The following is a 13,860-nucleotide window of genomic DNA, read 5'->3' on the forward strand; positions in this document are numbered from 1 at the left end:
CAGAGCCCGATGCGGGGCTCGAACTCAGGAACCGGGAGATCATGACCTGAGCCGAAGTCGGACACCCAACCGACTGAGCCACCCAGGCGCCCCTAAAATGTTTGAACACATGTTGGGAAATACTGGCACGATTTACTGCTTATTCTGGCAGACAATACTTTGACATTTTTGCCAATATCTTTTGTAGAAAAAAAATGAAGTTCTTAAAAACTGAAATCTTCCCACAAATATTTTAATCCTTGTAAGGATAGGAAGGCTAGCTAGTAAAAATAAATTTCATATGAAATACATGAAATTAATAAATTCTGTGGTGGTATTATTATTTTGAAAGACTGGGTGTAAGTCTTTCAATACTGTGAATTTAAGTTAATTTGATAGCAGGAGTAGTAGCAGTTTGGTTTTCGATGAAAAAAAAAAAGCCCATAGTTAAATTTTTCACATTTATAAAACTTAAAAAAAAAAAGACATTGTTGAATTTATATCCTCAACTTCAAAAAGATCTTATTTAAATGTATTAATTATTGCCCCCGGGGGGGGGTATCTTGGGCATAAACCTGGAATCATCTCTTGGAGGGAATATTCTTTTTTTAAGGGTATCTAGACTCAATTTCCTTAAAGTGTAAAATGAAGGACAACCTGGCTCATCTCTTTCAAAGCTCAAAAAAATTTTAAATTCTAGCAGAAACTCTGATGTCTCATTAAATTTACACAAAACAAAATTGGTTATTTAAAAATATTACTCAAGTCCTTTGGAAAAACATCACTTATAGACATTAGAAAACAAAGTCAGATGTGCTCAAAACGGAACGGAACTCATCTAATTGCTCAAACCTAGGTACTTAGAATCACAGTATTTATTGCATTTACTTGCCCAAGTCTGAAACTAGGAAGTCATCTTAGACTTCTCTCTTTCACTGCTTACTGTTAAAACAGCCCATCATCTCCTATTAATTTTACTTCTAAATACCTTTTACTTTTGATGCCTCTTCCTCATCTCCAGCGCCACTGTCATGGCTCGGGTCCTCATACTTCACCCAGCCTATTAAAACTGTCTCCCTAACTCAAGTCCCAATGCCTGCCTAAACCATTTCTCATACTACAAATTTTCTTCTGAACTTGATCTTGCCTCCCTCTCCACTCAGAATTCTACAAGATCCCCATCCACAGAGGCTAAAATCCACAGGTCTTTGCAAGGCCTTATCTGTCAAGCCTGCAGTCTCCTTCTTGCCATTCCCCGACCTTGTCCTCACACACCTACGCCACACTTGTTGGAGTCTCTCTTGTAACTAATCTCTTTCACAACCACAGGGCCTTCGACTACCTTCAGGAGTAGTCTTTCCCCATTGACTAGCCCAACCTGTCTATAGTCACTCTATTCTTGACGGAAGCCTTAAAAGAAGCCCATCACATCTGGGCAGCCTCTCCTGACTCCCCAGGCCACTGAAAGTACCGCTTTCCCTGTGTCCTAACCAGTCTTTGAAAATTACCACCTTTAAATGATTACATGTGGCTACAACTGTTTGCCCATCTGTTTTTTGCCCTAAGACTGAACTCTCGGAAGACACAAGTGGATTTTTTATTCTCCGCTCCAATCTGTCATGGGACTTGCTATAGTCTTCCTTGCATTCTCTGACAATCGCAGAAGCTTCAAGAATGTCTAAGGAAAAACAGAATCCAGAGAAGAATTGTTACCAACACAAAGGAAAATCTCGCGAGAATCGGGAGCCGGCCAACGGTCGCGGCTGACCGTTATTTAGCCGTTAAACCGTTGTGCACTCGGCCCTTTTCGGCCGGCCGCTGAGGCGGAGCGATTTCTTACTTTTCTGGAGGTTCGGAGGCAGAAGTTCTCGTAGATTCTTTTTGCCGCCCTAGTAGACAGCGGGTAGCAGTTCGCGTGGGCACCGAGTCCACGGTTTCCCGCTGACTATTCAGAGGTAAGGGCAGGTGTACTGGGTTCTTTTCCTGACGACCGAACCCGGAGCTGGGCGAGATTTTGATTCTGGCCGCCCGCCCCCCCCCCCCCCCGCACCCCCACCCGTCCCCGGCGCCTCGTTGGTAGCTGTAGCCCTCTAAGAACCTAAGGTAGTTCTCGCGGCTGGGTGATGCAATTTACCAGGGCCGGTGGGGGCAGAGCTTTCTTTTCAGGGGTGGGAGTTTCTGGCTTATCTACGCTGCCAGCGTGGCCATTGGCGGTGGGGGGTGGAAGGGAACAACTGCGGGGTGTTTTTACTTTGCCCAGTGATGTGACGCTGCAGACTCACATTGTGGCAAAGGGTACACCTGCTCCTTGACACAGCATTTATTGTACAAACGTCGCCTTTTAAAATAAAGAGGGTATTAATGAAACCATGTAAAACGCTTTCCCTCCCTCCACCCCGCCCGCTGGGGCAACAGGTAATTACAACTGGAAGAGAGAAAATGGAAAAGCAAAAGCCTTTTAAATTGTTCGTGCCACCAAGATTAAGTAGCAGTCAAGTATCTGCAGTGAAACCTCAGAATTTGGGAGGAGATTCTAATTTCTTCAAGGTAAATTTGCGTATGAATCTTGATTTGAATATTCTTCAGGTAAAGAGGCACGGTGTACTTTCTAACTGGTAATATTGTATAATTTTATTTGTACATTGTATACTTTGTTTTTCAGTAAGTGTGGCCTGATTTGCCCAAGACTTTTTATTTTTAATTTATTTTTTTTATCTTTTTTAATGTTTATTTTTTATTTTTAAGATACAGAGAGCACTAATGGGGGAGGGGTAGAGAGAAAGGAGACTCAGAATCCGAAGCAGGCTCCAGGTTCCAGGCTCCCAGCGGTCAGCGCGGAGCCCCATGCGGGACCTGAACCCAGGAACCCTGAGGTCATGACCTAAGCCGAAGTCGCTCAATGGGCAGAGCCACCCAGGCGCCCTATTTTTGATTTTATTTTAGCCCAAGAATTTGTAAACAAATTTATTTAAAAATTTAAATCCCATTTACTTGATATACAGTGTTATATTAGTTTCAGGTGTACAATACAGTGATTCAGCAATTCTGTACATTATTCAGTGCCCATGAAGATAAGGGTACTCTTAATCCCCTTCACCTATTTCACCCCTCTCTCCACCACCTTCCCTCAGGCAACCACCAGTTTGTTCTCTATAGTTATGAGTCGCCTTCTTGGTTTGTCTCTTTTTTCCCTGTAGCCTCCTTTGTTTTGTGTCTTTTTTAAAAAATTTTTTTTCAACGTTTATTTATTTTTGGGACAGAGAGAGACAGAGCATGAACGGGGGAGGGGCAGAGAGAGAGGGAGACACAGAATCGGAAACAGGCTCCAGGCTCCGAGCCATCAGCCCAGAGCCCGACGCGGGGCTCGAACTCACGGACCGCGAGATTGTGACCTGGCTGAAGTCGGACGCTTAACCGACTGCGCCACTCAGGCGCCCCTGTTTTGTGTCTTAAATTCCACATAGGAATGAAATCATAGGGTATTTGTCTTTTTCTGACCGACTTATTTCGCTTACCACTATACTCTCCCAACTCCGTGCTTGTCGTTGCAAATGGCAAGCTTTCATTCTTTTTTTATACATCAGTACTATTCCGTTGTATATCTATAGCACATCCTTAATTTTTTTTTTTTTTTGATGTTTATTTTCGAGAGAGACAGACAGCGCAAGTCGGGGAGGGGCAGAGAGAGAGGGAGACACAGAACCTGAAGCAGGCCCCAGGCTCTGAGCTGTCAGCGCAGACCCCGACGTGGGACTCGAACCCACAAGCTGTGAGATGGTGACCTGAGCCAAAGTCGGACGCCCAACCGAGTGAGCCACCCAGGCACCTATAACACATCTTCTTTATCCACTCATCCATCAGTAGACACCTGGGCTGCTTCCATGGCTCGGCTATTGTAAATAATGCTGCAGGACACATAGGGGTGCATGCATCTTCTCAAATTAGTGTTTTCATATTCTTTGGGTAAATACCCAGTAGTGGAATTACTGGGTCATAGGGTAGTTCTATTTTTATTTTCTGAGGAACCTCCATACTGTTTTCCACAGAGGACGCACCAATTTGCATTCCCACCAGCAGTGCACAAGTGTTCCTTTTTCTCCACGTCCTCACCAACACTTGTTTCATGTGTTTATGGTTTTTGCCATTCTGACAGGTGTGAGGTGATACTGTGATTTTGACTAACATTTCCGTGATGATGAGTGATGTTGAGCATCTTTTCATGTGTCTTTTAGCCATCTGGATCTCTTCTTTGGAGACCTGTTTGTTTCATGTCTTCTTCCCATTTTTTAAATTGGATTATTTGGGTTTTTTAGTATTGTATATATATTTTGGATACTAACCCTTTATTGGATATGTCATTTGCAAATATCTTCTCCCACTCAGTAGGCTGTTTTTTAGTTTTGTTGATTGTTTCCTCACTGTGCACAAAGAAGCTTTTTATTTTGTTGTAGTCCTAATAGCTTATTTTTGCCTTTGTTTCCCTTGTCTCAGGAGACTTGCCTAGAAAAATGTGGATATGGCCAGTGTCAGAGAAACTCCTGCCTGTGTTGTCTTCCAGGATTTTTATTACCCAAGAATTTTGAATAGTATTGCTTTGAATGAATAATGAGCATACTTAATGTTTGCGAGCATTGTTCACTAAAAAAAATAATCACTGTTGCCATAGAACTCTGGGTACATAATGGGTCCTAATTTGAATCCTCTCTCTTGGAGGCAACTTATAAGACATGTACATTGAAGTAGCAAGATATAAAAGTATATTCAGAGACTATTAGGATCAAAAAAATAAGAAAATTTGGACAAATACGTCAATATACTGGTAAAAATTAGTGTCTGACTAAGCTTAAAATTTGGCTTTGAGCTTCCTGCTTGACAGGATAAAAAGAGAAATTCATTTCTGTAGTAGAGTTCTTACCAGAAAGGGGGAATCATACCAAGTTTCTCAGGCAAAACAGCTCTTACTACTAAATTATTTTAAAAATTTCTCTGTGGAACTTTATATTGGAGATATAAATATCTCCAATATTTATAATAATATTAATCTATATATAATGTATATAACATGTAATAATATAATATAATGATAATATAATTGTAACCAATAATATATACTATTTATATACTAAATATATAAAATGCTAAAATATTTTAATTTTATATGCTGTAGAAAAATTTCTATGTCTGTATAGCTAAGAGGATAACATTAAAATGCTCTTCAGTGAAGACAACTCTCAATTCTCTCAAGGGAAAGATAATGAAATTGAAGAAGACTAATATATTAAGCTAGTAATTAAAATTACTGTTACTTTTGGGGTGCCTGGGTGGCTCAGTTGGTTAAGTGCCCAACTTCGGCTTAAGTCATAGTCTCATGGTTCATGGGTTAGAGCCCAGCACTGACAATGTGGAGCCTGCTTGGGATTTTCTCCTCCCCCCCCCCCCCCGGCCCTCCCCCCACTCATGCTTTTTTTTCTCTCTCTCTCAAAAAAAAATAAAAATAAATAAACTTTTAAAAATAAAATAAGATTTTACTGAATACTTCCAAAGTATTGTGAAATTTATAGTTTAGCTTTATCTTCTAAGTCAAAAAATTTTTTGCTTTCTTATATAGCAAAACCACTTGATATTTTAAATACTGTATATACATGAAAGGATTTACAATTAAAGTCACTTTTTCAAGCAGATGTATGTTCCATATATAACTACATATTCACTCCTAGTTACCAGAGTGATATGGAACAGTATGTTTAAGAACTTCTTTGTGTTTCTAGAGTTTCAACAAATGTATTGAAGATGATTTTGGCTTTCCATTTGCAATGACTAATCTCTCCAAAAATGGGGAAAATGTTGATTCAGGTAAGAAACTGGAACAGCAATACATCACTATACGTATAAGCATTTTTTATATATACATTGTTAGATATTGAAAATGTAAGTATTATATTGATAGCCTTGACATTAAAGCTAGATATAATACTTGACCTAAAAAATAAGGTGTTGGCATATTTAATATCAGTTGTCTTCTATCTTGCAGATCCTGCTTTACAAAAAGTTAAGGTTTTGCCCATGCTTGAACAGGTCAGTTAAGTATAACGTACAATACTATAACATATAACATGTAACATGTTTAGGTATTGAGTTGCTTGTTTGAAAAAAGGAAAAAAAAATTCTTTATTTGTTGGATTACTAGCCTTCAGTATTTAATTGCTACTATTTGGAAACTCTCATCAGAAATATTTTCTTACAGGAAACATTTATTCATTTTTTTTTAGGTTGATAACTCTGACAGTTGTCACTACCAGGAAGGACTAAAAGACTCTGATTTTGAGGTCAGAAGTTTTCCTATCCATATTCAATTTATTGTAATTGGAGTATCATTTATTGTTATTTGTTTATATTTTTCTTTTGAAGCTTCTAAAGGATTAAAATTTGGCTAATGTTTTAAGTTACATCCTTCAAAATCTTTTTCCCCTCTTTGTTTTTCTTTTAAAATTATTGAAACACTAGGCTTCTGTATTTTCCTGGGTTATACAAGCAACCAGCCTTTAGGAGAAATTTAATTTTAAACTATAGCAAGAATAGAAGAGGGGCTGTGGCTACAATTTCATAGGCTCAGCTTATGAAAAGGCTGAGAATCAAGTCCCTATTTTACAAATAAAACTAATAGGTATGATTGTTTGGCTGGTTTGCTGTCTAAGGAATTTTTTTTTCAAGGCTTATTTATTTTGAGAGAGAGCACAAGCAGAGGAGGGACAGAGAGAGAGGGAGAGAATCCTAAGCTGACAGCACAGAGCCTGATAAGGGGCTTGATCCCGTGAAATGTGAGATCATTATCTGAGTCTGGTGCTTAACTGACTGAGCCACCCAGGAGGCCCCAGAGCATGTGACTCAACCTCAGGGTCCTTAATTCAAGCCCACATTGGGTGTCGGTCTACTTTAAAAACAAAACAAAACAAAAAACCAACAGAGAGAAACTATGGCCTGATAAAATGCTATATATTTGTTGCTGTGATTATAGCATCACAGAATTTAATATTCATATATTTTGATAGCAGAGCTAATCAGAAAACAGAAATCAATATGATTTAAAAAATAACAAACTCTGGCATTACCTTATAATGTTGAAATGGATAATGAAGGAAATCCAAATAAAATCTAAATAGAACCTGAGAATAAAAAAAAAAGAAACTGCGAATAAATGAAAGCTAGATCTTTTGTTAACTATATTTTTTGTCATTATATTTTAAAATTCTTGTCCTTTAGGTAATCTTCAAACTGTATAACCAAAATGTTTTAAGACCATGGTAAAAATTTATAGATATCATGTAGAGGGATTTACTCTAGCTTTTAATCAGCGATACTCTCTCACTGATTAAAATATTTCCAACTTCTGACTTAGGTACATTTTGAAGGTATATGATTATACTCAGTGGGTATAACTTAATCAAGTGACCAGTAACTTTAGTAAAGTAGCTAATACTGCCTTAGTGTTTTAAAGAATTAATGTAGCTTTCAGTATGATATTAGGGCATAATTTGAGGAGAGATTTATTGTCAACTAGTAAGGTACTATTAGTCTTGGATATTTTCAGTAGGCAGCTGTAGTTTGTTAATTGTTCATAATTTTAGTGTAACCAATCTTTGAAAATCTATTTGTTTTAATAGAATTCAGAGCCAATGAGCAGACTGTATTCAAAACTGTATAAGGAGGCTGAAAAGATCAAGAAGTGGAAAGTGAATATAGAATTTGAATTGAAGCAGAAAGAAAATAAGTTGCAAGAAAATAGAAAGATAATTGAAGCACAGCGGAAAGCCATTCAAGAACTACAGGTATAATGAGATTTGGAATTGAAAATGTAGTGTAGTAGATTTTGTCATAATAGTATTTAAAATAGAGTATTTCTGTGGTGTGGATTTTAAGGACAGTACTTTTTTTAAGTTTCAGCGATACTGCATTTCAACTTTAGGATGAACACAGAAGACAAGTTGTACAGAGCTTAATGCAAATGATCAGGGAAATAATAAATTACTTTAGATAAAGATTGATTTAATGATTCTAATTATAGACTTTTAATTTTTTAATTCCTATTACTGATGTTCTGTTTGACATAAATGTCTTTTATTAACTGGAATATGATATTGGTGGTTAAAACTGTATTTGAAACTATTGAGCTTCAGTTTTGTGGCCTAGTGAAAGAAAAAGGTTGAGAAAATGCACCATTGGGTTAGGACAAAGATAAGACATCATTTAAAAATGTTTAGGGAAGATAATATTGCATTAAAATATTGTTGGATACTTTCTGGAGATGATTCAGCAAACTTGATTTTAGATCTGTGAAAGTGAGACTGTATTCTTATGGGAAAATCCATAAGTTGTGACAAAAAAACTTTTTTGTGTGCAAAAAAGTTTTTTACACTTCTTAGTTGTTAGCAAAGAAATGCTGCTTAATAATTATACTTATGTTTATTTTCCTAAGCAAAATGTGATGCACTGTTCTTCTGTTTTGTAAATTAGTTTGAAAATGAAAAAGTAAGTTTGAAATTAGAAGAAGGAATTCAAGAAAATAAAGATTTAATAAAAGAGTAAGTAATCGTTTAATGAATTTGTTCTCTCTAAATTTCATTCCAGATTTATTAAAATAATTTCCAGAAATGTATTAAACACTTTCTATTATGTATTATATACAGAATTTTACCTGGGTACTGTGGGAGAAGGAAGACATAGTTATTCTACATTCTTATGTTTGGCAAACAGTGGTCACTGACTAATAATTTTTCACTTTCTAAAATGTCAGGTAGGAAAAACCATTAATTGGGTGTCAAAAAGGTATCTGATAATTCTGTATTTACAACTGCCTATGTATATTGTCTACCTTTCTGTTGTAGTATTTTAGGTACAGTATTTATAGTGTAAATAGTATAATAGTATAGTAAATAGTATAAATAGTGCTCAATTTAGTTCCAAGCTAATTCTCACTCTCAAGTTCCTGTTTTTGTCAGTGGCCTAATGATTGTTTCATGAACATTAGCTTTAAATTTTAGAGTCATCTTTAACTTTTCCTTTTCTTTGTTCTAGGCAGTAGCTAAGCCTTATTTTATACACTCTTACCTCATCCTCATTCAGATTATATCATATACAATTTAATAGAAACATATAATTGTTTAATTCATCTGCTAAATAGATATTGAATAGTTAGAATGTAATGTATGGGTCCACAAAGAGTGCAAAACTTTCTTATTGCTACTTGCTTGCTAAATATGGTTTTGGAAGACCTATCACCTTGTCAGTGAAGTTGCTGATAAGTGAAAAGGGCTCTTAATGACAAATTGTTTTAGCCCAAGTGCAAGACAACCTGTGGACGTGCCTGGCTGGCTCAGTTGGAAGAGCATGTGACTCTTGATCTCAGGGTCATGAGTTCGAGCCCAATATTGGGGTTAGAGATTACTTAAATAAATAAACAAACTTTAAAAAAGGTAACCTATGACTTCCCAGATCAAATTGAAATATTATACTTTAATTTTTTCTCTGCCTACTTGAGGTTTGGTTATTAGGGAGAAGAGAGAGTGAAGAGGAAGTTTCTGACGTTGTGTGCCTGCCTATTGTATATTTTGTACTTATGGTCACTTTCGTAGGGTATGTGACTGAGTTCCTACAGTATCTTACTGTCACCCTAATAACAGTATTTGATAACTTGTGAGCTTTCTTAAGTTTGCTGTTACCTCCACTAATGAACATGTGTATTTTTGTTAATACTGTGACTGTTTAATTACATAGTATAATGTAACGTAGTGTAGCGTGACATAGGAGTTACACCATTTTTTTGAGGTGAGAGGTAGTTTATTTTGGATGGGATCTCCTTCTGTTTTAAGCACTTGTTTGAGTTGTGTGTCAGTTTTGCCCTCAAATGCTGAATTGTCATTTGTCATCTGAAAGAACCTTGACGTTTAGGTAAGAGCTTTGTCAAAATGTTGGTGAGAAACAAAGTTGCACTTAAGGTCGAGTGACTTGATTGTTGGATGACAGACTTAATATAAAGTTGCTCAGGACCAGCCTATTCACTGGTCATGACTTTCTAAAAGGGATATAGATTCGAAAGAGACTTTAGGTATTTCAAAACCATATGCCTGGCCTGTAGTAGAAGTTTGAGAGGGAATGGACACTTTAATTTATTGACAGTTTTGAGCAGGAAAAGACTTTTGAGATAGTTTAGATAATTTGAGAGGGATTTTTTTTTTTTTTTTGAGTGGAGTGCAGGACCTTATATGTGATTTTATTTCCATATATTAGTGTCTCAATTTTCAAATTTCAGCAGTCAAACCTGAAGCATCCACAATTACATAATTCAGAAATTGCTTTAAAAAGCAGCATTTGTCAGACTCCTATCTGGGATTTGTTTAGATAATTTGATGAATTAAACCCTTATCAAGCCCTGTGGCATGCATGTGATAGTGATAGTTATCAGAGAAGAGAAGGCTTTCTATAGATGAGGATGTCCAAAGGACGAATAGGAATTAACCAGGAGGAGAATTAGAGGTTGCGACTCTGGCATTTTGTGACAAGCTAGAGTTTTGATTTTATCTTGAAGTGGGGTGCGAGGGTAGGGCTGAAGAAGAGTGGGCTGAAGAAAGGCTGATTGGCTATAGCTATGGCTCCCTTCAACAAGAATAGTTTTATTTTTTAAGTATAATTTAAAATCTTGTGTATCCAGTTAAGATTTCATTTTGTAAGAGAATTTTGGTTCTAGAGAAAAAAAAAAAGATTGGAAATTGCTGCAGATGGTCGTTTTGAAGCCAGTGAAGGGTTTTCAGAATTCTAAAATTGAGCCATTGTGAATACAGAGTAGACTTGAAATATTTGATTGGATGATTGCTTGTATATGGATGTATGGCTAGTTTTATACCAAGCTGTGCTGCTCAAAGGGTCTTTGTGGTTTGGGGAGCGTATTGCTAAAGACACTTTTGTCCTTTACCTCTCACCATAGATTAGCAGGAAGAGGCTGAAGTTGTTTTTTCAAACTGTAATTGAAAAATTGGGTTTATGGTCACTTGTTCTGATTTTTACAAAACCTCTAACAAAAAAGACCCTCTCTAGACCAGTGGTTCTCAAATTTTAGCAAGCATCTAAATTATCTGCAGAGCTTGTTAAAGAATATACTGTTGTCCTCCCCGCCCCCCCCCCCCCGAATTTCTGATTCCGTGGAGTAGGGCTTCACAATTTGCCTTTCTAACAAGTGATGGGGATGCTACTGGTCCAAGGATCATACTTTGGGAGCTACTGCTCTGTACTAGAGAACAGTCACAGGCTTTAAAAATAAAGCAAACCCACCTTTTCTCTGACTGGCTTATTTTTCTTAGCGTTATACTCTCTAGATCCATCCATGTTGTTGAAAATGGCAAAATTTCATTCTCTTATGACTGAGTGATAGAATGTTCCATTTGTGTGTGTGTGTGTGTGTGTGTGTGTGTGTGTGTGTGTGTGTATGTGCATATACCACATCTTCTTTATCCATTCATCTATCAGTGGCCACTTGGGCTGCTTCCATATTTTGGCTATTTTAAAGTTGCAATAAATATAGGACTGTGTATATCCCTTCAAATTAGTGTTTTTGTGTTCTTTGGGTAAATACCCAGTAGTGCTATTACTGGATCATATGGTAATTCTGTTTTTAATTTTTTGAGCAACCTCCATACTGTTTTCCACAGTGGCTGCAACAGTTTGCATTCCCACAGTGCATAAGGTTCTTTTTTCTCCACATTTTCGCCAGCACTTGTTGTTTCTTGTGTTTTTGATTTTGGCCATTCTGACAGGTGGCATGATTTTGATTTGCATTTCCCTGTTGATTAGTGACATTGAGCATCTTTTCAGGTGTCTGTTGGCCATCTGTATGTCGTCTTTGGAGAATTGTTTATGTCTTCTGCCCATTTTTAAATTGGGTTACCAGGTTTTTTGTGTGTGTTGAGTTTTATAAGTTCTTTGTATATTTTGGATACTAACCCTCTATCAGATATGTCATTTGCAAATATCTTCTCCCCTTCAGTAGGTTGTTTTTTAGTTTTGTTGATTGTTTCCTTTGCTGTGCAAAAGCTTTTTATTTTGATGTCCCAATAGTTTATTTTTGCGTTTGTTTCCCTTGTCTCAGAAGACATATCTAGAAAGATGTTTTATGGCTGATATGCCTGTGCTTTCTTGTAGGGCAATCAACAAAAAGAAATAAAAGGCATCCAAATTGGAAAGAGTTTTATTTTAGGTCTCACATTTAGGCCTTTCAAAAATCCATTTTGAATTTGTTTTTGTGGATAGTATAAGAAAGTGGTCCAGTTTCATTCTTTTGCATGTAGCTGTCCACTTTTTCCATTACCATTTGTTGAAGAGACTTTTTTCCCATTACATATTCTTGCCTCCTTTGTTGAAGATTAGTTGACCACATAATTGTGGGTTTATTTCTGGGTTTTATATTCTGTTCCCTTAACCTGTGTGTCTCTTTTTGTGCCAGTACCACAGTTTTGATCACTATATTTGTAGTAGCAGTTGAAATCTGGAATTGTGATACCTCCAGCCTTCACTCCTGTGGAATTTAAGAAACAAATGAACAAAGGAAAAAAAAGGCAAACCAAAAACAGAGAACAAACAGATGGTTACCAGAGGTGAGGTGGGTGGGAGGTGGGTGAAATAGGTAAAGTGTATTAAGAGTACATTTATCATGAGCACTGAGTAATTTCCGGAATTGTTGAATCACTGTATTCTAAACCTGAAACTAATATAACACTGTATGTTGACTACTCCTGAATTAAAATAAGTAAAACATTTTGAAAAAGCAGACAAAAAAACCACACTTGATTTCAGTGATTTCTTAGCTTTTTCATTTATTAGATTATTGAAAATGTCAAAGGATATGGTCTATGTAATAATCTTTTGCTTTTTACTAAACTAATATGTAGATTTTAAAACTCAAAAGTTTATTTTTATTTATTTTTCAGAGAGAGAGCATGCCCATGCAAGTGAGAGAGGGGCAGAGAGAGAGGGAGACAGAATCCCAAGCAGGCTCTGTGCTCTGAACACAGAGCCCAGTGCAGGACTTGAACTCATGGACAGTGAGATCATGACCTGAGCTGAAATTGAGATCCACACTTAGTGACTGAGCCACCCAGGTGCCGCTAAAAATCATTATTAATGAGAGGCCCCTGGGTGGCTCGTCGGTTCAGAGTCCGACTTCAGCTCAGGTCATGATGTCATGGTTTGTGGTTTGTGCTGCTGTCAGCACAGAGCCCACTTTGGATCCTCTGTTCCCTTCGCTCTGCCTCTCCCCTGCTTGTGCTCTCTCAAAAATAAATAAATATAAAAACACCCCCAAAATAATTGTTAATGATTAATTTGTAACAGTTCATTTCTATGGAAAATTTATAAGGTGGAAAATTATATCTAACTGTTGAATATATGATTACTTCATGTTATCTAGAGGTCTTTTTTCCCTCTTCTTTCTTTTTTAAAAATTTTCATTAACATGTAATGAGAGTTGGAATATATAAGACTACATTGTATTGAACTTTCTAAAAAAATTTATTGGTATAATTTATCTATGACATTAATTTTAGGTATGAAACATAATTATTGGATATATGTATAGCAAAATGACAGCAAATATATTCTCCTATTTAGTAGGTTGTCTTTTCATTTTGTTGGTAGTTTCCTTGGCTGTGCAGAAGCACTTATTTATTTTTGTTTTTTTATTATTATTTTTTAAATACTGATCATGTATTGATTTCAGTTGTCATGGCTTTTTTTAAATAATTATTTTTAACGTTTATTTATTTTTGAGTGACATGGAATGCGAGCAGGGGAGGGGCAGAGAGAGAGGGAGACACAGAATCCGAAGCAGTCTCCAGG

General features: G+C 36.7%; 1 protein-coding gene and 1 long non-coding RNA gene across 11 annotated transcripts in view; one reads left to right on the forward strand and one right to left on the reverse strand.

The window, feature by feature from the left end:
- LOC109503028 overlaps positions 1–1,956 on the reverse strand; it is a 43,152-nt gene extending 41,196 nt beyond the window's left edge. For all 5 annotated transcript variants that reach the window (XR_006582891.1, XR_002744678.2, XR_006582892.1 and 2 more), the window contains exon 1: positions 1,820–1,956. This is a non-coding gene — a long non-coding RNA (uncharacterized LOC109503028). The remainder of the gene's footprint in view (positions 1–1,819) is intronic.
- SYCP1 (synaptonemal complex protein 1) overlaps positions 1,799–13,860 on the forward strand; it is a 118,968-nt gene continuing 106,906 nt past the window's right edge. For 2 of the 6 annotated variants that reach the window (XM_023259019.2, XM_045033316.1), the window contains exons 1-6: positions 2,136–2,526; positions 5,748–5,832; positions 6,011–6,054; positions 6,249–6,305; positions 7,641–7,805; positions 8,491–8,558. In XM_023259019.2, coding sequence (XP_023114787.1) covers positions 2,341–2,526; positions 5,748–5,832; positions 6,011–6,054; positions 6,249–6,305; positions 7,641–7,805; positions 8,491–8,558 — 605 coding nt within the window. In that variant the 5' untranslated portion in view covers positions 2,136–2,340. Of the gene's footprint in view, positions 1,935–2,130; positions 2,527–5,747; positions 5,833–6,010; positions 6,055–6,248; positions 6,306–7,640; positions 7,806–8,490; positions 8,559–12,422; positions 12,621–13,860 lie in introns of those variants that run through there. The other 4 variants (XM_023259021.2, XM_045033317.1, XM_023259020.2 and 1 more) reach the window with 4 other exon arrangements.

Source organism: Felis catus, chromosome C1 (genome assembly GCF_018350175.1).
Source record: "Felis catus isolate Fca126 chromosome C1, F.catus_Fca126_mat1.0, whole genome shotgun sequence".
In the NCBI taxonomy this organism is placed as follows: Eukaryota; Metazoa; Chordata; class Mammalia; order Carnivora; family Felidae; genus Felis; species Felis catus.